We start from the raw sequence: 27,850 nt of genomic DNA, 5'->3' as shown, positions 1-27,850 counted from the left end.
GACAAGAGACCATAAATTCAAAATTATAATTATTGAGGTTATCACTAAATCTACAAATGCACAATGTCACATACATTAAAAACAGACTTTATTCTGCCCACGAAGCATCAGAACAAAACATATGATTTTTCTACATGTACAAAGATGCAAGCAATGGCAATATTTCCTGTGAAGTCTATGGAAGCAACAGATGAAATTTGAAGAAACTGGATAAAAAGAGTACTGATACTTTTCAACTTTGGTGAGGGAGAAAACTCCTGAGAATAACAGCCAAGAAAAAAAAAAACTATTCAAAAGAATGAATTATGGCACAAATCAATTGAACATTTTAAGTCAAGACACAGATGACCAGGATCATCATACTTTGTTTACATGAGGTGATGATGCAGGGGATGGGGTCAATAAAGCTGGGAAAAATGGAAAGAAAAAGAATAAGAAAGTGATCATCAATAAGGGTGGATGGACTCATTACAATAGTAATGGGTACACCATTGAAAAGCCTGAAGCACCAGTTGGAGAACATCGAGGTGTTCATTAAGAGTTAACACTGATTCAATAACATATTATTATTATTATTATTATTATTATTATTATTATTATTATTATTGTTGTTGTTGTTGTTGTTGTTGTTGTTGTTGTTGTTGTTATTATTATTATTATTATTATTATTATTATTATTATTATTATTATTATTATTATTATTTGGATTTATATACCGCCCCACTCCCGAAGGACTCGGGGCGGTGTACAGCGCAATTAAAACACAATATACAACACATAATATACAAAAATTAAAATAAATTAAACCAAGTAGCCCTAAACAATAAAACACGTTCTAAAATTTAAAATTTAAAATTTAAAATTTAAAATCTAAAACCCCAGTCCCTCAGTCCAGGCCGGCAAGTTCAAATAGCCAAGTCTTCAGGTTGCGGCAAAAAGAGCGAAGGTCGGGAGCCATCCGGAGCTCAACAGGAAGCTGATCCATCAATCAGTTCTGAATGAACATTGTGAATGAACATTATATATATAATGATGAAGGACCTTTGTACATACCCAAAGTACATTTTTCAAGGTCTCATTATCTGTGGCTTCATTATCTGTGGCTGCTAGAGTGGAACAGATTCCTCATCATAACAAGATTCACCTATATATTATAGAAGTCTACCAAGAGGATTAATTATGTGACTGTTAATAAAGAAGGTCCCAAAACCTATACAGAAATCTAAAGGAGATAATGTTTTCATGTCTCTACCAAACAATATGATTTAACTTGCAAATAACAGACAACCCCATCTGCAATGGGGAAGATTTCTCTTTGTTTTCTCCTGATTCTATAAGCTGCAAGGACAAAAGAAGAGGAAATTTACAGCTGTCTAGTCTTAGTATTACTTTAAATCCCCTTTTAGATTTAAAAGACAATAAGACGTAATGAATTAATCAGTTGCAGATACACTGCAATCCCCAATCCAACAATAATTTCTACTAAATGTCCATTGATCAGAACTTTGTGTTAAGAATACGCAGATCAAGAACTGTACGAGTCTTAATTACAATAAGGTAAAAGTAATGCTGTCCCTGTCCAGTCGTGTCCAACTCTAGGCATGATGTTCACCTCTGTTTCTTGGCCGAGGGAGCCAGCATTGTCCAAAGACATTTTCTGTGGTCATGTGGCCAGCATGGCTATACACCAAAGGCACACTGAACACTGTTACCTTCCCACCAAAGTGGTACCTATTTATCTACTTGCATTTGCATGCTTTCAAATGCAGGAGGTGGGCAGGAGCTTAATTACAATATTTGGCTTTAAACTTGGAATTTTTTGTGTGGGCTTTTTCTTTTGTTTTGCTTCTATGGGGTTTTAACGTTTCGTGCTTTTATTACTGAGAGGCACGCATTGATTGTGCTCTCTAAGATGGACAGCCATTGAATCCTTTAAATAAATACAACAAATAAACCCATTTGTCCATAATGTTTCAGATGCAGATTTAATAAAACAAAAGAGTTACTTGGAAACCTGTTGTCACCCAACCCTCTTTAATTCTCTGTGTGGTGGAGATCAAAATGAACCGGATCATTTGTGAAAAAAAGAATTGAGATGGAGATCATCTCCTAATTCAGTTATTAGTTAATTCCTCACACATTACTTTGCAAATTAATGCTAAATTGAAAAGCCGCTGTGTTTATTGTTATAGTTCTTTTGTGTACAGTTTTTGTCTAGTATGTACTTTTACACTTACAAGTCATATATTTGTATGTAACCTTCGGAATGGAAATATTTTGAGCCAAAATACAATAGACAGTGAAGATTATGTGATCATTTTTGCTGAAATAGTAGATATTTTGACAGGTCACCCTATTTTACATGGAGGGGGGGAATTTGCGTTGGGTTTTCTTCAACATCTCTAAAAGCAAGACTTTGTTTTTGTCTTCAATGAGTACAACAGACAGCAGAGGCAGGGGGGGAAAACAATCTATATCAAATCCTGGTTGAAATTCAATAATAGAAAACTAATGTACCTGAAATAATATGCTTCTTGCTAACCATCAAGGCACTGCCATTAAATGGATGGTAGAAAGTGCAGCGATGTTTTATAAATCAGAAAATACTGGTATTATATGCATCCTTCCCCCTCCAAAAATGGTTCAAGAGATTTGTATTTTTTCCCAATTCAAATTTAAATGCAGACTTGAAATCTAGGAATAGAGTTTGAAGTGCTCATGTGTCTCTCCTAATTTTATCCTTAGACTATGCAAATATACACCTTAAGATAACAGAATTACCTATAGAAGCAGTTTTGATAACGCAAACTTACCAAGCAACAATAATCAACAAACTCAGGACACCATCAGCCCTTAGCACTAGTGCTGGTTGTTTCATATAAATGAGGCATTTTAATTATTTTAGCATCGCCTGCCTCTTTTTAAATCGTATATACTGTTCTTATGTTTTTAATATTTTATTTGCATACAGCCCAGAGTTCCTGTGTGAAGGAGATAGGCAGTTTTAAAATTTGATAAATAAATAAATATCCACATGAAAATATTCTTTTTCTGGTGTCACCAGTATAGAATGAAAGAAAAGAAATATCCCAGTACCAGCTTGCTTTTTTTTTCATCTTGCTGCCTGGCCTGGTTTGAACTAAATGCCAAGAGCACAATGAAGTCAATAGCAAAGCACATGGGAATTGGATAGCTTCAGGAAACTCCAAGTTAGTAACTCACTATTTCAAGCTCTGTTGCTCAACGGAATTCTTCTTCTGCCGAAAACTCATTATCCTCTTTTGCTCCGTCCCTTCCCTGAGTCAATGACTTAGATACCTTTTGGCCTGGAAGTAATATTACATTACTAGATTCAATAAGGCAAAGTCAAATGTATAAATTAAATATAGGTAAAGAACCCAGGAAGCAATTCTCTACTGACATGGCAAATCCCAGACAGATGCATTTTGACATGCACCTTCCCTTGTGTCCACCAGCTGGAAAATTTTATATATATATATATATATATATATATATATATATATATATTTCTATTTCAGCATAAGACACAATGACCAACTTGAGATTGGAGCCATCACAAATAGGATCTGAGAAAAGTCGTTCTATTTCTACATCTCTGTCTACATGCACGTTCTCCCCAGAGGTTCATAAACCTACCTCCTTTATTGTATTTAGAAGCACATTGAAGATGGTTTTATTTCGCTGAGCTTTCAACTGTTAGTTAAATGTTAACAGCAGCCATTCTCTTGTCTTTAGGGTTTTTAATGCTGTAACCGACCCTTTTTGATTGGGGCAGACTTTAAAAATCCATAAAACCAAGGAAGTACATGCCAGTAAATACTGTAAAAGGAAATGAAAGCACTCGGAATGCTAGTGCACAATAGTTGCTTCTCATTTTATTTTCCCAGCAGAAAATAAATTAAGTTTTAACATAGAGTCCGAGGTCCAATAACACCATAATTCAAAAACAGTGATGTTCAGTTTCGGGTGTCTATGAAGAGGCTAGCAGAAGCTTTTTGACTATCAGTGATATTATCGCTGCTTGGTATTAGATTAAGCTGCTTTCCTTTATCCATTTAGGCTCAAACATACTCCTGACCTGAAATCAAGTATTGGCTGAGCAGATCCTAGTTAACTACCAAGTCTATAACTTTGTCTCAAGAAGACTCAGCGTTAATATGGACAAAGATTTACACCCCGATGAAATATCTCCTTTATTGCTGCCTTTTATTCACAATTAGAAATGATCTCTCCTGTATACAGGATGATTACACTGTTTTAAGAGGCCACTTACAGAGAGGCTGAAAAAATAGGCAATAGGCTTTCCCACCCCCACTTCTGGAGGGGAAAGAAATCCAGTGTATATGCTTTTGCACGTTCTCTTTCTTAACTGCTTAGACCAGGGGTGTCAAACTCAATTTCATTGAGGGCCACATCAGCATTGCGGTTTCCCTCAGGGGGCTGGGTGGGTGTGGCCAGGGTGGGCGTGGCCTACTGGGTGGGCGTGGCTAGAGTGCGTATGGCCTACTGGGTGGGCATGGCCAGCTCTACATCGTTTGCATCAAGGGTGCCTATGGGGGCCTGGGCAGGAGTGGGACAGATCTGAGGGTCTCTGGCAGAAGGAGGGTCTCTGGGCCAGGGCCAAGGCAGTGGGTGGGGGCCGTTCCCTCACTGTTTCCAGAATGGCTTCGCGGGCCACATGAAACCACTTCACGGGCCGGCCCCTGGGCCTTGTGTTTGACATGTCTGGCTTAGAATAACAAAGAGTGGATGAAACTATCAGTCAAGTTAAAAATTATGACTTGGTTTTTCCAGTACTTATCCAGGAAAAAAAAAATTCTTGCAGTAAATAATCAAAGCAAAAGGTTAATAATTCCCTCAGACTGCCTGCATTTATCTTTTCTACTTTGTTCATAGGGTCTCTAGATACATTTGACAAGAATAAGATATGTCTATGCATAAAAAAAACCCAAAATACAAACAAAACAAAAAAAACCTTGGCCTTTTATTTAATCAATGAACTTGATATCTCCTCCAAAAGACATTAGTCAGTCCAAATCATTACTGAAGGATACTCCAAACAAGCTACCCTTCATAGAGGATGTAATTTTCTAGAGAAACTAGTTTTGTTGAAACTTTGCATTCCATTGATTTAAGGACTGATGCAGACTTCATGAGTAGGATCTGCCAATGTTGACTCAGGAAAGGAATAATTCAATAATTAAACTACAAAGTTCCACTTGCAAAAGCAATTCTAACATTAAACACTATAAAAAAGACAGTTGGGATTGAAAACATGTTATGATACAGTGTAAAAAGCCTGTTTAAAAATTAAAAGTTTTAAATATTGCTTTAAAATGCTTTTAAATAACATATTATGACAGAGCAATTGCATAAGAAACAAGTAAGAAAGAGATATGCTGCCACAAGCTGTAATGAACTTCAGGAAAATAGAAAATTCAAATATCTCTCAATCCATCCAAAGAATCTAAGCAACTGCAATACATAAATTTAGGAATATCAGGAGTTGATCCTTTAAAACTGAAGCAGTTTTACCCAAATTCAAACTCTCAAAGTATTAAGTATAGTTCTCAAAATATGAGCAATTAAAATAACTTGAAGCTGTAAAGGACAAATTAAATTAACTAAAACATCAATTTTAGATTCAGAATAAAAGAATTTTGTTATGGAAATTCTCTTCTGGAATCTGAAAATCTGAAATTCAGGCTTATTTAAATGCCTCCTTTCCTACACCAAAACACTTTCATTTCTGCTTTTGCTGTACACTTATTTTTCTCCTGGAGAAAACGGCTAACTGCAATCTGTCTTAAAAAGTTACATTGAAGCAGGTCTCCTTTAAATATATATGCAGCTCCTTCCCTTGTCCCAATTCTAGAACGGTGACGATGGGAGAAGATATGAAAAATCTGCTTTCTGGAAGAGAAAGCAATTGTTCATAGACTTCATAGGACATTAGATTATCAGAGTAAATTCATGCATCTGCTGCCCGGGTCAAAGCATTTATACAATTTACCATAGCAATATGGGTGAAAACCATCCCTCTGAAGCTTTTAACTATGCCAGTTAATTATGAATAAATTCACTGAGACAATCGGTCTTGGAAAACTAAATTTCCTGTGTTCCCTAGCAGCAAAAGGTTGTCCACTGCCTGTTGCCATGATGCTCCCAATTACCCAGCTCTTCTTGACGAAGCTATGCTTAGCTACTAGTTATATGCCTCGACCTCTGTTTGCTGATGACTAAAACTAACAGGAAGCTTAAAAACCAGGGAGAAGGGGAGCGGGAGGGGGCAGTGAGCCTAATGGAAAGTTTGATTGTGTGCTTGTGGCCATTCTTATAAAATAGCTTCCTTTAAGTAGCATGGTCATTCACTGAATGACAAACAGAAGAGACTGCTTCTTGCAATGTATGAAAGCTACTTTATTTTTGTCACTTCTGAGCATGGCGGGGAAAGGTGAAGGTAAAGTAGGAACGATAGGCATATTCCAAAGAGCTTAAAAATGCTTATGGAAGCTCTACGAAGCTAAAGGTCTTTGAGGGGGAAAAAGCTATTAGAGCATTTAAAGATGTCCACTTTGCAGAATCCCTTCCTTCCTCCCTCCCTCCCTCTCTATCTATCTCTGCCTCTACCTCTATTTCTAAACTTAAATAAGATTGAAAGCAGATCCTGCCATGTTAGGAGAATAACACTAGGAAGAGGAAGAATTAGATAAAATTTGGGAAGTAGGTCAGGCAGGTGCTGAAGGAATCCAAACTGCTCTGTGGACTCTTTTCATGTTAAAAGACAGGATGCCAGAATTCCCATTGTATTGGGAGAACTTCCAAGAACAAATGAATGGGAACTGATAGTGTGTGTGTGTGTGTGTGTGTGTGTGTGTGTGTGTGTGTGTGTGCAAGCAGAATTGTCATCCTTAAACCAAATCCTGAAACTCCTCCATTTTGTAGTTTCTCTAAGTATGTATCGCTGCAACTGCTCTTTTACGAGAGTGACAGGTGGCAGCGATGGAAATCTGCAGAAGTATCGTGAAGCTCCTGGCTGGGATCTCTGAATTTAGAAGCAGACGAGTGAAATTATGCATACCTGTTATTTTTGTTCTTCCAATCCACCTTAAACTAGTAATTATCTCTTTCCTGCACGTGCAAGTTGAAAGTAGAAACGAGGCAAAAAGTTTCAGACAGGAAGCTGTTTCACTGAACGTTCTTTCCTCTCAGGAAAAGCAATGAGACATTTACTGGAAAGGTCAACCTTATGGAAGGTTCTGGATTCATTTCCACAGCAAAGTCATTCATTTTTTTTTTTAAAAAAAAAAGAAGGACAGGGCAATTAATTAGAGCTATACATAGCCTAAGAATTTTCTGATTCTTTTGCTGCACCTGATTATGATGTCTATTACTGAGAAAAGTTACACGGCAAACGTTGTGGTGCAATGGGTCTTCCTGGAGGACAATTAATTAGTTAATTTCCCATCTTCACTCCAAGCCAGCCAGAATGTTGGCATTCAGTGCTGAGGCATAAATGTGGAACATAAGAATAGAGAACACTCCCATGACAATACAGACTGTTCCCTTACTTCAAAGTTAATCTTCATCTAATCATCTCATAATCTTTAATTTTACTCTGATACAGCAATAGCCATTAAGCACAAATTTCCTCTCTCTCAAAGGAACATTGAGTGAAGAGCAGAAGAAAGAGTAGATGAAGCATTCTAGTATTAGTTGTCATTTTCTTTTTAAACCTATAACTGTACTTGGAAGTCTAAGTAAGAGGTGTATCTACCCCAGATATTACATTCATTAGTTACTGAATAGAGAGCTACTTTGAGCTAGTGGTTAAGACATCAAGCCAAAAGCTGGGAAACCATGAACTCGAGTCTTGCATTAAATCAGCTGATGACCTAGGGCAGGGATAGGCAACCTTGGCTCTTTTATGACTCATGGACTTCAACTCCCAGAATTCCTGAGCCAGCATGGTTCAGCTTGGAAACCTCTCCCTTTCCCCTCAGCATGGCTGGCTCAGGAATTCTGGGAGTTGAAGTCCATGAGTCATAAAAGAGCCAAGGTTGCCTACCCTTGACCTAGGGCAACCCTCTCTCTTTCTCTCAGCCCTAGGAAGGAGGCAATGGCAAAATACTTCCAAGGTTGTTTATAAAAGATTACAATTTACAACAATAAAATACAAATTTAAAGATAAAAAAGAAAAAAGAATATAGTAAATAAAAAAGAAATATATAAAGAAGTGTCTTCCCCCTTCACCCCACCAAATATAAATATTTTTAATAATTTATCACCTCTCAAAATACAAATGATCTCTTCTTCCCACATCACTTCTCACCTATAAACAAATCCATAAAGCCTCATTATTTTACTCCTTATATCAGCAAAAGTCCATTAAGGTTTACCAGAGATAACAACATATCTATTTTAGCCTTGATCAAATAAACAAATGTTATATTCCTTCCTTTTATTTCTAACAATCTTGTTCTTTAATCCCTTCGAACAATGTCCTAGAACTTGATTCCTTTTCATTTTTTCTTCTTTTTTTACAAGCCTTTTTTGTAAATCCACTATAGAAAAGTTTTTCAGATCACCTTTTTTTGTTATTTATGTAACCTTTTTAATTATTATTTCTCACAGTGGCTGGAAAGGGCTAGACCAAAATTCAGCACTGATCATAGCAGCCCAAGAACAGGCACTAAGCATCAGATCCATAGAAGCAGGGGGCTCTAGAAAGGATTCAAGGTGTAGATTCAAGGCCTCAGAGAAGTCCAACACATAGTGGCAAGTTGTAAGATGCAGGCAGGAATAGCATACACTGAATGGTCCCACAAAGTAGCTGACATTGTGTCCAGGAACATCTGCACAATGAATGGGCTACGCTAGACTCTCCAAAGTTCAGATGGGAAATTCTATAGAGGGTGGTGGAGAAGAAGAGAGCTAAACTCCTGTGTGGCTTCCCAATCTGCTATTGATTAATCAACTAGATGCTGTGCCATAAACAAGGACATAAGACAACAGACTTATTAGATGTAGTGGTATCAAGTGACAGCAACCTCAGGAAGAAGGAGGATGAGAAGCTGGAGAAGTACCAGGACTTGAAGGAGACACTGGAGAGAATGTGGAAAGTAAAAGCCAAAGGGGCCTCAGTAGAAGTAGGGGCACTTGGGACTGTGACTTCTAACCTGGGAGAGGGTGCTCCAACAGATCCCAGGAACAACATCATAGCTCTCTATTCAGAAGACTACATGATTAGGAACAGCTAAGATACTGCACAAAACTCTTGAACTCCTAGGTCTCTGGCGGAGGACCTGAGATTGAGAAAGACATAGATCACCCATAGGGGTGAGAAGAGATTTTTTTAAAAAATAAAATAAAACTAAAATGAAAAATAAAATAAAAGACTGACTTGAGGGCACAAAACTATAGCTCTCAACAAAATCAAATAAGTAAATACAAATAAATAACCCTGATTGTAATTATACAACGTTCTAAACATTTAAAAAAAAAATCAGTTGGAACTTTCCCTGGAATGGATAACAGAAAAACCTCTAAGATCATGATAGGTATTGAGTTCAAGAGCAAAATGAGTAATTCCTTCAACAAACAGAAAACACCTTCTTTCTAGAGACACCTCTTTCCTCCTCCTTTGCCACATAACTTGCCTAAGGCATGCCAATATTCAAGATAGATATCATCACAACTTGGCTGCCGTACATATTTCACTTGTGTTATGTTATAATTGTTTTTAATTGTTTTAGGTTCAGTGCCCAGAGATGACTGTCTATAGAAAAGCAATAAACAAACAAACAAATCAACCAACAAATCAACTCCGAAGCACATATAATTGTTACATAAGGAAAACATCACAATAAAAAAAAGAAATCTCCTGTTTTTAAATTAACTAAATTATAGTTTAAAAAAGAGAGACAATTAAAATCTAATACTAGTGGAAATCACAGTATTATTTCCAATCAGATTTCATAGCCTTATTGCTCTGGATTTTTCTGATCAAAATGGAAAGGTTGCTCAATGCAAGTCATTTATAAATAGGAGGGTGTGTCAATCAATCAATCAATCAGAATAGAACTGGAAGATATCTTGGAGGCTGTCTAGTTCAACCCCCCGCTCAAGCAGGAGACCCTATACCATTTCAGACAAGTAACTGTTCAGTCTCTTCTTAAAAGCCTCCAGTGATGAAGCACCCACAGCTTCTGAAGGAAAGCTGTTCCACTAATTAATTGTTCTCACTGTTAGGAAGTTTCTGCTTAGTTTCCGTCCATTGTTTCTTGTCCTGTATTCTGTGGTTTGGAAAATAAAATAAAATAAAATAAACTGAACTCCTCTTCTTTGTGGCAATCCATCAAATACTGGAAGACTGCTATCCTGTCACCTCTAGTCCTTCATTAAACTAGACATACCCAATTCCAGCAACAATTTTTCATATGTTTTAATCTCCAGGCCTGTAATCATTTTCATTGCTCTTCTTTGCATTTTTTCCAAAGTCTCAACATCTTTTTTTGTAATGTGGTGACCCAAATTGGATGCAGTCTTCCAGGTGTGGCCTTACTAAGGCTTTATAAAGCTGTACTAATACTTTATTATATTTTGATTCAATGCCTCTGTTTATACAACCAAGGATTGTATTAGCTTTTTTTGGGCTGCTGCCGCACACTGCTGACTCACATTTAAGTGATCATCCATTAGGACTCCAAGGTCCATCTCACAGTTACTGTTTTTCAGCCAGGTTTCATCTAATCTGTACATGTACCTTTGGTTTTTCCTGCCTAAGTGTAAACCTTGCTTTTCTCTACATTAAATTTAATTTTGTTGGCTAGGGCCCATTGTTCAAATCTGTCAAGACCTTTTTGGATCCTGTGTTTGTCTTCTGGGGTGTTGGCTATTCCTGCCAGCTTAGTGTCATGTGATTTGACATGAGAAATTATGCAATTATTGAAATCATATGGGATATTACACAAATGTATGTATGCATATGGATTGACATTCTGTATGAATAGTGAGATGATAAGATTATATATGATCCTTCTCAAAGCAACAATTTAATTGAAAAAAGTCAATTTAGAATTGTCAGTCTGTATTTCTAAATCAATAGGAAAAAACTGAATTGATCCAATTCAGAAATTAAATTTGATCAGAGAAAAAAGATGTTTTATGCATGTCTCAAAGACCCTCAAACTGTCAGGTTAATGTGAAAGTACCTGATTCAATTTGATAACTCAATCCAAATCAATAATCCAATTCAGAAAGTCAATTTGATTTGGAGATTCAATCATATACCTGCCAAACTGAATCTCCAAACTGAATATTGGTACAGTCCTAGCCTGAGCATGTATTTTTTATTACAAAATTACATATTACATAAAGGCCAAAAAGAAAAAAAGACGAAAAAAATGTGGGGGGAGGGAGATGTCAATTTTCCTATCATGGTTAATGGTCTCTGGGAACAATTTATCTGAAAAATGATATGTTTCTTTTTTTGCTATTAAAAGACTCTTGTTTTCAAGAGAAAAAGAGAGGATTTGAAATCATTCTCAAGTTAACACAGAAAATAATGCTCATTCTTATACAATTTGATCTCTTGGAAAATGTGTGCTTGTTTGTGTCTGTTTGTGTGTGTGTTTGTGTGTGCTGAAGGCATATCACATGCCATGCTTCCACAGCTGGAAACAATGATTTCTTGCAGAACCTGTGTCATATTTTTCAGAGACTTGAGTTTTTAGGAAACACCATTTCTTTAGGTGAAATCAGGCTTTACAACAAATAAAGGCAGCAGATGCTCCAGTTATGTGCTCAACAGCACCATTTCATAAATAAACTGAATGTCTTCTCTTTTTCAGCAGCACCCACTCTTTCATCCAAACCAAACAGCAAATTGTAACAACAACAACAAAGCACTTTTTTTTTGCAATTTCAAATCTAGTAAACCCTCTCCTCCTCTTTCTTGCAACATCTTAGATTTAATTTGTGGTCTTCTCCCCTGCTACACAAATTTAGATGTGTCCTTCTGCTATTTACATGGTGCATCAGTTGTCAAAAGAGGAATCGTCTGAATCAAAAACATTGTTCTAGGCAAGACATTCAATTTTATTTCAGAAATTCTTCCTGACACATGACTGTTATAGTTTCTTCCATCTTAACATATCTTTTTAAACTTCAGCCCGTGTCTTAATGTAGTTATTTTGAAATAACCTACAATTGGGAGACTTTGGTAGCAGGCATATTTGTGGTACAATAAAATCAAGGCTAATGTGGAATTTAAAAGCTATTAGATGTGCCATATTGAGAATATGGGATAGATATGAACCCAGGTTGTGCCTGAAAACACTTTTGTGGTTTTTAGTACCAGAAGCATTTTATACTCAAGAAATAATAGGCAAAATAAGCTGGAAGTAAAACATACTTGGCTCTTATGATTAGGGACTATGCCGAGACTTTCTAATTAAACAGAAAAATTTCGCTACAATCTTACTAGAATTTTACATGCACATAGTAAACTTCATAAAAATATACCTTCTGACAGCATTGGTCAAAATATACCATTGGTGTATTAAAGGATGCCTATCACTCTGCCTTTTTCCTCTTATTTCTTTGTATTTTTCATATAGAACATAGAATAATAAGGTAGGAAGGAATCTTGAAGTCTTCTAGTCCAATCTCTTGCTATATACCATTTTGAACAAATGAATGTCCAGTCTCTTCTTAAACGCCTCCAGTGATGGAGCACCCATAACTTCTGGAGACAAGCTGTTCCACTGATTAATTGTTGTGTCAGGAAATTTCTCCTTAATTCTAGGTTGTATCTCTCCTTCATAAGCTTCCAACTGTTACTCCTTGTCCTACCCTCAGTTTCTTTAAGAATTGGCCAAACCCCCTCCCCCTTTCTCTGTGACAGCCCCTCAAGTACTGGAAGACTTGTTAAGTTATATTTTTTTCAGGTTCTATTTTCCTAAAATTTTCCCCCTAAAGTTACTCTTGCATCCCAACATTTCATCACTTCCATAGGCCGTGTTTATTTCTTCCACCCTGTTGGAGGTCCTTCAGTCCACCATATACTTCTCCAAATTAACAGGAAATTTCCTGTGAAGCTTCAGTCAATGTCATTTCTCCCTGACTTGAGGTAATTTTAGAAAATTATAAATCCTCAAATAATATACAAATTCTCCCATTCAAAAACTGCTCTTTACAAAACAGCTGATATCCTATCAGATGATTGACAATGCAAAAGATTTATTCTTAAAAACTAATTTCTTTACACAGCAGTCAATTTTCATCCGATCTTTCCTTTTTAAAGGTTATGGAATCTTACACCGTACAAAATGAATTTTACTTTTTTTTATCTTACTTTTTATTATTGTTCCCTTTCTTCCAATATGGGCATGAGCAAAATAATTACTGATTATGACAAAATAATTGTCATAAAAGAAGTTCCAAATAGATGTCTTTGGCCTTTGACTTATTACACCTACAAACCATATGCTGACAACTGGTGGTGTTTTTTTTTTTTTAATTAAGACATTTACAATACATTCTATTACCATGGTTATTTTTCTTGGATTCCCTGAAATGACTTAAGTTCAGGATCAAAGTCAAAAACAATAGTGATAAGGTCTACTTCAACTGCACATCTACAGAATCCAATGAATACTGAAGTAGACATCATCTTAGGAGAGAGATCATAGGATGGCAGTCAACGGTGGAATAGATGAACAGATTAATCTACTCTCTCCATATCTCTCCATATCTTTCCCAAGTTAAGCTGAAAGTCTTTCTCTCTTCATTCCAAAGTAACAACGTTAATGTAAGTTTATTCCTATATTCCCAATTCACTTAAAAAAAAGTTCAAGCCTGCTAGAAGAAAGTTATATATCAACCCTGCAGAATTCAAGGATTCATGATTGTATATGCTCTCACAAAGTTGCCATCTTCCAAAAATTGCCATTACTTATCATTTTTAAATATGGTAATTGGGAAAACTAGACTAGATTTCTGCTTGCTGGATTTATTGTTAAAATAAAGTTACATTTGGTTCCACTCATTCCTTTGTGCTAACCTACTCTATTTTTTTTGGGGGGGGGTGTTGGTGGTAAAATATGATCCCACCACTATCATGCACCATTCAAAGTCCTTTTCTCTCAGAAAGATTTATATACACGTTGTACTCATTCAACAGAATCAAATTCCAAGAGTCAAACACAGCTTTTCTATATTACTTGGAGTTCAAAATCAGTGACATTTCATTTCATTATTCCAGTCATAGGATTAGTACTACCAAAACTCTATGCATGTGTTTTTTAAAAGGAAATACATTAGAAATAATGAAAATTAAACTTGAATTAAAAGTAGAGGAATATGAAACCATGAGAAGCCAGCAATTGATTCAGCGTTGCACTTTTGAAGAATACAAACTGGAGCACAGAACTTAGCAAATTTGTAAACATGGGTAGACATTTCTGTTTGCTAACAGATAAATTAAAGTTGCCAGTGCACCCTGGGATTTCAGCTAGTGAGAAAAAGCCAAAGCAAAGCTACTTGCATTGTAATAAAAGTGTTACAGAAATATGTGGGCTGAAGATTCTACTTGATCCATAAAGACAAATGTGTGTTTTTTCCCATTGATATTTTCCAGAAATGCTTTTTCATCACTGCAGTTGGCAACATATCAAAACATTTCAATAAGAATGGTTTTTCTTAATTTATGCTCTCCTGAGAGTAAAGATAAAGCTATTGTTTTAAAAACCTAGTAAGTCAGTGGCCTTGTTTTCCCGTGATTCATTAAAACTTCAATGTAACCTCTAAAATAGACATAACATAGTTAAAGTGAAACAAAAACTAAAAAAACACTCAAACCATCAGTTCTTAAAATACCCAAGCGAGAAATATTCTTCTATGGACATGGAAGAAATGCCTTTATTCAATTTGAAAAACTGCCCTATATAATCCGGTCCCAAATATTAAATAGAGCCTGACTATCAAAAGGTTACTTATACAAGTAGTTCTCGACTTATGACCACAATTGAGCCTAACATTGCTGTTGTTAAATGAGGCATTTCTTAAGTGAGTTTTGCCCCATTTTTACAAACTTTCTTACCACAGTTGTTGAATCGATGCAGTTGTTAAATTGGTAACACAGTTGTTAAGTGGATCTGGCTTCCCCATTGTTTTTGCTTGTTAGAAGGTCACAAAAGGGGATCACATGATCTCAGGACACTGCAAGCGTCATAAATAGGAACCAGTTGCCAAGCATCTGAATCTTTGATCACATGAGCATGGGGATGCTGCAAAGGTCGCAACTGTGAAAAACCGTCATAAGTCATTTTTTTCAATGCCATTGTAAATTTGAACAGTCACTATATGAACTGTTGTAAGTTGAATACTACCTGCACATAATATATTTATAGAACATGGATGAAGAATTTGGGGGAACTCCAGAAGCTGGAAACTACCATTCTAGTTGTTGGATATTGTTACCGGTAATTGACTATCTGGAAGGCCCTTCTTGCTAACTAGAAGCAGGCAAGCAAATGTAACCTAACTTCTGCTTGCTTGGTATAGCAACAATGTGGTTTGTTTTAAAGAATTGACTTAGTTAGAAGTCAGTCTCACTAGCCTTCTCAAGTGACTTCAAGATCATTATTAAGCAGAATCTCCCCCCCCCTTTCTTTTCCCATTCCTTTGCAACACTGTGATAATGAACTCCATGTGAACAAGATTTAAAGCTTTGGAAGACCAGTGTTTGTGAGCAAATTATTGACCAAGTCTCTGAATTGAAACAATAGAAACATTTCATTATTGGTTGTGATAGAGTTGTAAAGAGTTTTCAGTTGTAAATTAGCTTTTTCTCAGTCAAGTGGACTGTATCTGGACACTTTTTTCTCTACTGAGCTCCAAAGTTCTCTGGAATTGTGAGAAATCATTTGCTTCTTTCTCACATTTTATTTTCTCTTTCCTGTGATGATAGTACAAAAAAAAAATCCCTATTATTATTACTTCCATCCTCTTCTTCTTTTTTAATTGGGAATATTTGAGTTACAGATGTTAATTGACTGGGTCGGTTAATTTTACCTTGGATTTATTTGGTATGCGATTTATTTATTTATTTGGTATGCGATGAGATTACAGTAATTTATTTGGTATGCGATGAGATTACAGTAATTTATTGGTCCTGTTCATACAATCTACTTATCCAAGTCTTCAAATCCATGTATATTGGTGGTTCTAAGATAGTCATACCAACTAAAAACCATCATTTTGAAAGTACAGAGTCCCCACCCAATTTCTTTTGGAAATTTCTAGTCCTGCTAGGACTGTATTAGCAAGACTTTAATAAAACTAGCTCTTTTTTGTTGGCCAGCTTAGGAAATAACTGCACCCTTGTATCTTCATACTTTAGGGGTTGAGCATAGAATGTGAAGATGGCTTCATATTGCTCCAGGTGTTCATCATAAAAAAAATCAGAATTCTTTTCTCATACAACAGCTAATGATTTCCTATTAGAAAATGGAAATTATCTTTACATATTACTTCCTAATCCTTGCTTGGGTGTATGACAAATGAAAACAACACGCTAGCCAAACCTATGCCATTATTAATTTATAAAAACAGTAAACCAGGATTTATAAAACCTAAAGAAGTTAGAACCAAGCAAACCGTATCAAATTCAGAGAAGCCTACTTTTGAGAAGGCAGAGGCCATTGTTTTATATATTTATCTATAAAGCAATACATGTATATTTGATTGTTAAATTGTATGTCTCATTGCCATAGAAAAGAAACATCCGTCAGACTCCTATATTTCCCCTAGGATGGCCTATGTTTCTTCTTTAGTCAACAGGAAACACTTTAAACTTCTTCTCAAGCAGAGCAACTGATGTGATTTGAGCATAACCAAAGCCCAGCAAAGTCATATCCAATGATCCATTGAATTCACTAGACTCTAATAGCTTGTTTAGGATTCTTCAGGAGTTATAAATATGTTTCTGAAGAAAGTAAATTAGACTGATGGGAATAGCTTTTCTCCACAGGTAGAAAAATAATTAAAGTGCCTGCTCCTTCATTATTTATTTTTAAAAAAACAATGGATATATATGAATCAAAGCCAAAATGTAAAAACAATACAGTGAAGCAAGTTAATAATTCCAATTGTCCTTCTATTGAAATAGCCCTAAAAGCAAGATCCAGTGGTATGGGAAAGCAAAGGAATCACCATTGTAATATAGTCAAAGCAGATTTTCTCTTAGGTATCTGCAATGCAATTTAAAGTATTCTCTCTGATTCAGATAATCGATCTGATCTGATCTGACACTTCTAATTGATTTGGAATATAATGTTGATTGGATTTTTCTGATCAATTCGGAAAGGCATCAGAAAGCTTACAGCCAAATGGCTGAATTGATGAAAGGTATTGCATTTGATTCAGCAGTTCAGTGGAGAGTGTTCGTCTTATTGGGAAGGTGCATTCATTTGCACTGTCTTTAAATTGAAGTGCTTTTTAATGTAACAAGCTATCAAAGCGTAAGAGAAATCTATCTTGGCCAATTTGCAGCCCAAGTCTTCATACCATAGTCCATATTCTGATCAGAAGCAGGATGGATATTCAGGAAACACAATTAGAAGGATTGTAAATCCTACAGCCGCTCAACTCAAATAACACCTCCCACCCTATCCCCATGCTGCCAAGAACTATAACTAGAGTACACATTATTCGTCTTTTCTCCTCCCATCCTGTTTGCAGCAGCCTTCTGTGAAGTGGTAGGTCCTCAGATGCTCTTTCTCCCATCCCTGGGAACAGCAACATATACTCCCATTCTCTCTCAATATCATGTTCATAATTGAACCCAAGCTCCCATTTGATATAAAATAATTATCCTCAAATGAAATGGTAGTGGAGAACCTGCCTTTCCCCAGAAAATATTTTTTTTAAAAAAAATATATTTTTGATTTCAGCACCGCCAACCACAAAAGGCCACATTTAAACCCTGCTTTATTCATCAAGGCACTTCAAAAAGAACTCCATAGTCTGTTAAATGGCTACCTTCCTTACATGTCAAGGATATTTTTCACCAGATAGTCTTAACACGCATGAGGGATCAGGACCAAAATGCAGCGAAGGGGACAGTTTGCGTACTAAGCTATTTAGAATTTCATTTGAAATAAGACAAGGGGGGGAAAAATTTATGTTTCTGCTACAAAACCATTTTTTTTTACGATATAACAGCCTCCCCTTCGTTGCTGTTATCTCACAATATAAAATCACGATAGAAGTAACTCTAACTTTTAACCAACATAAAATGGCTAAAGCTAGACCCAAGGGACTTCCCTAATGCTGTTCAGCCCAACTTCATCCCATTCTTGGAATAGCTTTCAAGTCCGAACTCTTGAAAGTTAGTCACCATCGCTTCCCTGACTGTTGCAATTTAATTAATAACCTTTCACCCCAAAGAAACCCCAAAGCAAGAAGACTCATTAATCTTTCTAGTGATTAGAGTCACCTCAAGAGCATCAAACATTTACCTCTCCTTCCCAGCAGCAGAAATGGATTTAGGAGGATCATGGTTCATACCTCACATTCCCTGGAGCCAGAAATGGTATACGTGCAGGGTCCAGATCCATTAACCGATACATCCATGGTCTCAGAGTTTGTTGGCTTGTAGTCCACGTAATACTCCTGTAAAGGGGAGTTCATTTGCCTTTCAGATTCTCGGGCTTTTTTCCTACGCCTTCTCATAAGCGAATGTTGCTGGAGCTGTTTCATACTGGCTGGGTAGCGTTTCCATGAAACATAAATGACCAACAAAATCATAGCCACTGAAAGAAAAAGGGCAACACTTCCAGCAATTATTTTGTGAAAGGAAACATGCTCATATTGTCCTGGTATAGCTACTGGAAAATCTGGCGAAGGGCTTGGTGTAAAAGATGTTGGCTCATAGTCTTCCACTTCGGGAATGGTGGGTTTTGGAATAAAGATGGGTCTTTGCTGGGTTTTAGGGACTTGGTAAGGTTTTTCAGTGACCACCACTGGGATTTCTGCACAAATGTTATAGGTGTCTACAGCATCGCTCACCTTTTCACCCTGGATGTGCTTAGGGCCTGCACAAATCATGGTACTTTCTTTGTTTCCCTTGAAGTTTTTAAGCCAGTTAAACAGAGGGCAAATGCTCCGGGTACATTCCCACATATTTCCAGAAAGAGTAATAGATATCAAAGAAATCCAGGCATTGACAGTCTCCTGAGAGACGTTAGTCAGTTTGTTGGAATCCAAGTTGAGCTTCTGCAAGTTGGGCAGGCACTGAAATGTCCCAGGTTCAATCCCTGCAATGTCGTTTCCTGATAAATCCAAATTGTGCAAAGAACTCCATGTCCATGTCAACCCTTGGCTCAGGGATCGGATCCTATTCCACTGCAAGTAAATGGAGCGGAGATTAAAGAGACGAGGAAAGTGAGCGAAGTTAATCTTAGAAAATTGGTTGTGTTCCAGGTGGAGCTCTGTGAGCTTCAAAAGACCAGCAAAGGCGTTGCGAGATAAACTCCGGAGACGATTGTAGCCTAAATCCAGAAAATCAAGATTGCGACAATCTTGGAAAACCCGAATGGGAACCGTTTTCAATGAGTTGGATCGTAAGTGCAAGATCAGGAGCTTGCGAAGACCTTTAAACTGCTCTGACTGAAGCACCTGCAGCTTGTTGTAAGAGAGGTCTAGATTGCGTAGGTTGGGAACTGGGTGAAATGTTTTATTGTGAAGGTGGGTAATTTTGTTGGAGCTTAGAATTAATTCCTTCAGCCTTCGGATGCCTTGGAAAGCGTCCTCATCCACGGAGGTGATGTAGTTATGATCAAGGTAAAGCCATATGAGTTGGTGTAGGCCTGCAAACTGATTTGGTTTGAGCTTCTGGATGCTGTTGTACCGTAACGATAAGCCTTGAGACCCTCCAGAAATGTTTTGAGGGATGTCTCTGAATGCGTGGGATTCACAGTACACAATTTTGCCATCACATCTGCAGTTCTTGGGGCAAGCTCGCTGAGCCCCACTCAACATCACAAACAGCACAGTAGGAAGGAGAACGAACACTGCACTCATGCCTCTCAGATGCTTCATTACGTGGAAACCTACAATATGAAGATGACGAACATACATCGTGAGACCACTCAGATAAATCAGAATCAGAGTATTCACCATCAGGATTTCAAATAACAGATAAGAGTTGAATTCAAAGCATGATGCCTTGCTTCCATGTAATTTGACCTGTGTGTTTGTGTGTGTGTGTGTGTGTGTGTGTTTGTGTTTGTGTGTTTTGCATGGAGATGCTTGTAATGCTGGGTGTTTTTTCAGTATTTCCTTCTCCCTAACCCTCTAACATATATAACCAGACTATACTTATTCATTTACCTCTGTGTGATTTATGACCTTTGTTGACAAATTAAGTTCCCCTTCCCATTTTGTAACTCATTGCAAAATGCATTAGCATGATGCACATAGCCAGAATATCCTTACCGTCAGGATGTTGTAGATTTAATACTAAACATATTTGTCAAGTCACTGTGAAGTAGATTTTGGGAAGAGAACGTACCCAAGCTTGAACTGTTAAACATTCTTAAATCAGAAAAAGGTTTCTTAATAAACTAACTCGCAAGAACACATCTCCTGGGCCCTTCAAAAGATGCACAGATGACCTTAAAAATATGTGTTAATGTAGCGTGACAAATAGAAGTTAGAAAAATTGGAAGGGGGGAGGGAAGCACACTCTAGATATTTTATTTCATGTGAGCTAAGCATAATCCAAGCAGACAGGTATGAATGCCTTATATGTCAAATCTTACGTATGAAAAAAATCTAAGGATGCTAAATAGCAATGATAAGGAACTTCTGGATATCATAATAAAATGCATACTTTCATATCTTCACATGTAACAACTACCATAACTGTATTACTTACTGACATATTTTAATATACAGCAGCATGGTTTTATTGTTTTAGTATCCACATTTCCTCTATAATTACAGTCATGCACACCCAATATTTATTTGGGTAAAAGGTGGGAGAATATTGTTACAATGAACTAATAAAAACATGAATGGAAACTCAATCCCAGATAAAGCAAAAAAAAGTGATTTTTCCTTCTCTTTTTCCAATTCCAGTTTTGATAGTCTACATTTAACATATGTAGCAGAAAACTTATTTTATAGTCATCCTTCTGAGCTGCTCACTCTTCCCATATCCTCTGAATAACTACATGAGTCTTGGGAGAACTAAGCTACATATAGGCTTAGGATTCTCCAAAATAAGGGGAGAAATTGGACCTTGTTCCAGTCTTGAGATAAGTTCAAAGTATAGCTTTCCAGAGTTGTAACATTTCTGGTCATTTGTTTGCATCTTTCCATCAGGAATTCTGGAAAAGTATTGTTTTCTTAATAGTAAACATTATTATTAGGCTGGTGGGAAAGAAGGAACAAAGAACAGCCAAATAAGCCGTTATTTTATTCAGCACTTATTTGAGTGGGAGCAAACTGCTAATCCAAAGAGCTTTTGACGGTTTGTCTCTGACACGTTCATTTCAATGGCAAGATTCTTCCTTTCCTTCCTTCATTTAAATTCTGATCCTTTCTCATTGCCTGATGATGCCAGGAGGGGCAACAGCAGAAACATATCCCAGCCTACACATGGAGGAAAAAATATAATTCTGTCACATTTGGAGGAGGTTTCTGGAGGGTAGTGGGGGAGAGAAGAGAATCTCTAAAATAAGTGTTGGATATTTAACACTTTTGGAGGATGGTGCATGCCTGTGTACGAAGGAGATCAACTTAGTCCACAGGAGCAAATGCCCCCCTCCTTTTTTCTTCCACAGAGATTTAAGGATCCGGATTTATCACTAGCACCATCTTTTTTAAAGAATTCTTAGGATACGAATCTGAGCAAATCCTAAAGGGGGATGAAGCATAGATTGAATAGCAGGTCACCAGGCGAGTAGAAGAAATGACTGAACTGGGGAGGGGGGAATAGAGAGAGAGGGGAAGAAGAACCAAACTGTTCTGGTCTGTACATCAGCCACTAATCATGGAGTAAGGGTGTTCGTCTGAGGATTAAAGATCTCCCAAAACACTGCAAGGGAGTGTAAAGGATGGGGGGGGGGGGTGAGGCACCACAAGAAGGCAGAATCTATACAAAAGTAGCTTGTGTGAGTCACCTAGCAAAACGAACGCAGTAGGGTTGATGGGTTTTCTTCTCCAGCAAGTGGACAGGCAAGAGATGTGCACTCACACTCTCCCACACAGACACACACAAAACACACACCACCTTCAGCCCTGGGCACAGCTGCAGCCTTACCAAAAAAACACAAAAAGTTCACTTACCCATCGTTCCCTCATCTGCAATTGTATCCTCGTTTCTTCTTCCAGATGTTGTTTGTTGCTTGGAATGACCGGGGAGGTTGATGGTTGTGGTGGCGGCTGTTTCTTCCCCACCCACCCCCCTTTCAAGCCGGTCCTTTTCCTTTAAAGCATGGTGACACACAGACTAGTCCAGCTGCTGCCTACTTCCATGCCATCCAAGTGGATGCCAGGAAGCTACACAAAGTTCCTGAAAGGGAGAAAAAGAGGAAGGAAGGAAGGAAGGAAGGAAGGAAGGAAGGAAGGAAGGAAGGAAGGAAGGAAGGAAGGAAGGAAGGAAGGAAGGAAGGAAGGAAGGAAGGGGTAGGGAATAGGGGTAGTGGAATGTAGGGGTTAACAGGGCTAGGGGAAAGAAGGAAGGAAGGAAGGAAGGAAGGAAGGAAGGAAGGAAGGAAGGAAGGAAGGAAGGAAGGAAGGAAGGAAGGAAGGAAGGAAGGAAGGAAGGAAGGAAGGGTTAGGGAATAGGGATAGTGGAATGTAGGGGGGACAGGGCTAGGGGAAGGAAGGAAGGAAGGAAGGAAGGAAGGAAGGAAGGAAGGAAGGAAGGAAGGAAGGAAGGAAGGAAGGAAGGAAGGAAGGAAGGAAGGAAGGAAGGAAGGAAGGAAGCTAATCTCTGGAAGCCATGGAGTGCCTCGCCTGGACCCTTGGCATCAATCGTCCAGCCTCTCGTTGGAGCGCGAGAGGACCATGGAGGCGAAGCAACTTCTCAGCCAGGGGGAGGAGGGGGAGGACGAAAAGGCCGCGAAGTGTCCCCCCGCTGCAAGACAGCCTCCTCAGTCGGCTGCCTCTCTCCATCCCCAAGCGCGGCGACCCATTCCTTCAATTCAGCTGTCAAAAAATTAAATAAAATAAAATAATGGGTGACTCCTCAGGGTCTCGTCTCCAAGATTTTGCCCTCCTTTCTTCGTTTCAAAAGCTAGTTTTTATCCATGGAGGCGCTCGGGTTCCAAAGAGTGTGAGTGTGTCTATGAGTGTGTTTGTGTGTCCGCGCGCGGGCGAGTGTGCCGGTGCGCGCGCGCGCGTATTTTCTGGAGCCCTGCGCTGCGCGCGCGAGGGTTTTCTCCACATTCAATCCTCTCTTCCTCTCCCTCCCTCCCTCCCTCCCTCTCTCTCTCTCTCTCCTCCTCCTCCTCCTCCTCCTCCTCCTCCTCCTCCTCCTCTTTCCCAGACACAGATGCTTAGGAGCTTGTTGGTGCTAATGTTCTACTTTGCGATACATTGAGTGCCCTCCACTGGAGAAAACGGATCACATATTAAAAAGCACGAACTAGTGAGAGGGTTGCCATTGCTACGCAGGCTCCCTTTCGCGCGGAGAAAATTAAAGATGCAGGAGTGCGACTTCTCACAGCTGCCCCCTCTGCTGAATAAGCTTCTCCACACCATGGCTGCCGTGTTTATCCTTTTTTTTAAAAAAAAATAATAATAATTTTGCTGGAGCTTCAGAGATAATTCTTGACGTAACACCTCAACAACTCTGAGCACATCCTTTAGGGACCGTTTTCATTGCCCTTAGTATGTAATCCCAAAGGTGCTTTTCCAAGAGGCAACTGGACTTTCTTATTTTTCTTTGAAGATGTTGCGCTTCTCATCCAGTCAGAGCTGAAGAAGCTTCTTGGAGGAGAAGCGAAACGTTTTCAAAGAAAAACAAAGGAAGCCCAATTGTCTCTTGAAAGTCCAGTTGTCCCTCTGTGGGACAACCATGATCTGGATGACTGAGAATCACCATAGATATTTGACAGTGTAAAATCCAATAAGGATTTGACGGAGAGACTACAAAGAAAGCCAAGGATTATAGGTTAGATAGGGACATTAAAAAGAAGACAATGGAAAATCACTTTCTTTGGCTCAATTCAAAAGTTCCTTGAACTCAATATTAATATATCTATGAGGCTACAGCTATAGCTTTATCTAATCTATGTATCTATAGCTATATCTAATTACAAAACCCTAAGAAACTTCCTCTTAGCCCATGACTCTGTTGATTTTCTATTTATTTAAAAAGTAAAACTATATTCTAATAAATAGATACATGAACTTTCTCAGATACTTAACTTTCTTAGTGTGACAAGACCAAATTTTGCAGAATACATGTTTATTCTTCTTCAACAAAATGTATTATTCTACATATGCTCACTATTTTTTATCAAGTAGTTTACAATATCTTGTATAGAGATTAAGCTAATAGCTCTGCAATTTCCTAGCGTCCTCCAATATATACACACACACACACATATATATATACAGTATATATACTGTATATATTTTGGCTTGCTAACAAAGAATAAAGGGAGACTGATATGATCATTTCAATATATATATATATTGGAGCACGCTAGGAAATTGCAGATAAAAAAATAGTGAGCATATAGAATAATACATTTTGTTGAAGAAGAAGAATAAACATGTATTCTGCAAAATTTGGTCTTGCCACACTAAGAAAGTTAAGTATCTGAGAAAGTTCATGTATCTAATTATTAGAATATAGTCTAATTATTAGAATATAGTTTTATATATAAAATGTTACATTAGCAAGTCTCCAGGCATCAAAACATCCATCCTCGGGATAAGTCTAAAATATCTTTGTTGCTGGTCTTTAAGAATTCTCCACTGAATGCAATTCTGGATTTGGCAATTTGTTAATTTTTAATTTGCAACAAGTCCTAGAACTTCATCACTTATCCCACTTTTCTTTATAAATTGACTTCCTCACTAACTAGATCTGCACTGCAGGCAATGTCAAGTTATAGATTAGTCTCTCTTCAATTTCTACTTGAAAAAGCTGGCAGGATGTTTGTGTAGCGAACTCTCTATCTCTTTAAAGCAGAACAGCTACTCTAATTTGCCTCAAAACTATTTTCTTACAGGTGAGATTTTCATATAATTCAGATATTATTCAGTGAAAATCCTCGCTCTTCACTTTTTCCTCATATTCCTGAGTCATGACAAAAATTTCTTAAATAGAGAAGGCAAAGTTTGAGGTCTTGCAATATTGTTTGACCAAGATATATATATATATATATATATATATATATATATATATATATATATATATATATATATATATATATATATATATATAGTATGTATGTATGTATGTATGTATGTATGTATGTATATGTATATGTATGCACATATACATGTGTGTGTGTGTGTGTGTGTGTGTGTCAGACTTCAAAAAGATAACAAAATAAAGAGAGATGAGAAGAGGCATTCTGTAGCCTAATCACCTTAATACTGTACTTTTGTGTTTACGTGGGTGTGGGTGTACCTTTCAACACACGCACAAAAAACCCCACAGATAATCCAATGTTGGTATGTGAAAATGCTTGGGTCTGAAATGAAAGCATGAAGCCACCCAAACTTTTATATATATTTTACTCATCAGAGTAAAATGCCGGAGGTTTGGGAGCTTATGAAACCGGTTGTTTTTGCGCTCTGCTCATAGAGCAAGTTACCTGTCTACCTGCCCCGGTTGGCCATATTTGTCCTACACAATATATATTGTCTAGAAATATATGTACCATTATTAAACAGTTCATTTATCTTCATTCTGGTGTTCAAATATTTTTCTCAGTATGAATGTACTCGGGATTCGATTATATATATGTGTATGTGTGTGTGTATGCATACACACATACACAGAGGAATATTTACAAATGCACATATACATATATGTGTGTGTATGTGTGTGTATGTATATGTATAGGTGTGTGTGTGTGTATGTATATGTATAGGGGTGTGTGTGTGTGTGTGTATGTACATACATACACACATACATACATACACACACAGAGAGAGAGAGAGAGAGAGAGAGAGAATCCAGAATATTATAACTCGGCAGAGATAATCATGAAGACAGATGTGGGAAAGTTTGGGTGACTTCATACCTTCCTGTCAGAATCCAGCATTATCACATACCAACACTGAATTATCTAGGTTTGTGTGTGTGTGTGTGTGTGTGTGTGTGTGTGTGTGTGTTGAAACATACACCCACACCCACACAAACACAAAAGTACAGTATTAAGGTGATTAGGCCTCAGAATGCCTCTTCTCATCTCTCTCTTTATTGCATTCTTTTTTTTTGCAGCCTGACTTTTTAATCTGACTCCCAATTCATACACTAAAAAGCCAGAATTAAATAACAGTTTGCAAGATTCTTGGCTGAGCTCTGTGTAGTTGACATCTTTTTATGTTTACATATGCAGATTGTTCACATCAACCTTGATAATGTCTTTAAACATTTTTACATTCTGAACAGGAATATAAGCACACCTGATAAAACAGAACATAACCTTATCCTTAACAAAGGTGGATAGATGGTCCCACTACCAGATCGATTTGCACTTGGTTGTATGACTGCACCCAACAGGTGCTACTTACATGGAGAAAGGTATGCATGGAGTCACGTACTTTGTGGTTCCACTTTTCAAAAGTTATATAAGAGGATTGAAAACATGTTCATCAAATTTGCAGACTGTAGTGTATGCGACTAAAGCACAGCAGGAGGCGCGGGGCTGGACAGCTCCAGGCTATAACCGCATTTGGCGGGAAAGCCTGGTTTGAACGAGTTTGGGCTATGGCCAGCTCTGGTGGGAAGCCAGGGTTTAAATCTATTGGCCACCTGCACTGGCGGGAAGCGCAGATTTGAATCCATTGGTTGGTATTCACCTGGGCAGGTATAAAGGTACGCCAGGTAACCCCCTTTCCCCAGCTTCATTCCTGACCATCAATAAAGAAGTCTCTTCACCCAGCCGAGTGTCCATCTCTGTGTGTGACCACGCTACATTACGCAGACACAAATCTGGGGGATGGGAGGATAGCTAACATAGAAGACAGACTGAAAGTTCAAAAGAATCTTTATAGGCTTAAATAATGGGTCCTGTCTAACAATATGTAGTTCAATAAGGAAAGGCTTTTCACTTAAGTAGGAAAAACCAGACACCCAGTTATCAGAGAGGTGGTACCAGGCCCAACAGTAGTATTTGTGAATAGACTGAAGATTAGGCATGATTAAGTTAAGCAGTGTTCAATATCTTCTGAAAGAACCCAAGAGGTCTCAGGCTGCATAAGTGGAAGTAAATCATAGGAAATTACAGTTCTGTTCTATACTGCGCTGGTTAGACGGCATCTGAAAAAAACCTGACCATTTCAGGTCACTGTAATACAAAAAAGAGGTTAAATAATTAAAAACTTGCCAGAGAAAACATCAGTGGGATGACAGGCTTGGAGGCAAAATCCTCTGGAGAATATGTTTAGCCTAAAGAAGACTATGTTAGCAAGAGGCATGGTAATAATCTTACTATACCTGAAAGGCTGTCATTGGGAAGAGGATGTGAATTTATACTCCTTAGGATCTGACAGTAAGACAAGAATCAATTATCTGACTGAGATAGTATAGGACCTCTTGCTTGAGCAGGGGGCTGGACTAGAAGAC

General features: G+C 37.7%; 1 protein-coding gene across 1 annotated transcript in view; it reads right to left on the bottom strand.

Moving 5' to 3' along the window:
* LRRTM4 (leucine rich repeat transmembrane neuronal 4) overlaps positions 1–20,166 on the bottom strand; it is a gene marked incomplete at both ends in the record, with an annotated part of 345,598 nt that extends 325,432 nt beyond the window's left edge. The window contains one exon of the mRNA XM_081333420.1: positions 18,595–20,166. Within this exon, the coding sequence (XP_081189546.1) occupies positions 18,595–20,166 (1,572 nt within the window). The remainder of the gene's footprint in view (positions 1–18,594) is intronic.
* Between the last annotated feature and the right edge of the window lie 7,684 nt (positions 20,167–27,850).

Source organism: Vipera berus (assembly GCF_964194415.1).
Source record: "Vipera berus genome assembly, chromosome: 8".
Classification (NCBI taxonomy): Eukaryota; Metazoa; Chordata; class Lepidosauria; order Squamata; family Viperidae; genus Vipera; species Vipera berus.
Note: the sequence above shows the minus strand (reverse complement) of the source record. Positions and strands in the feature narration are given on the sequence as shown.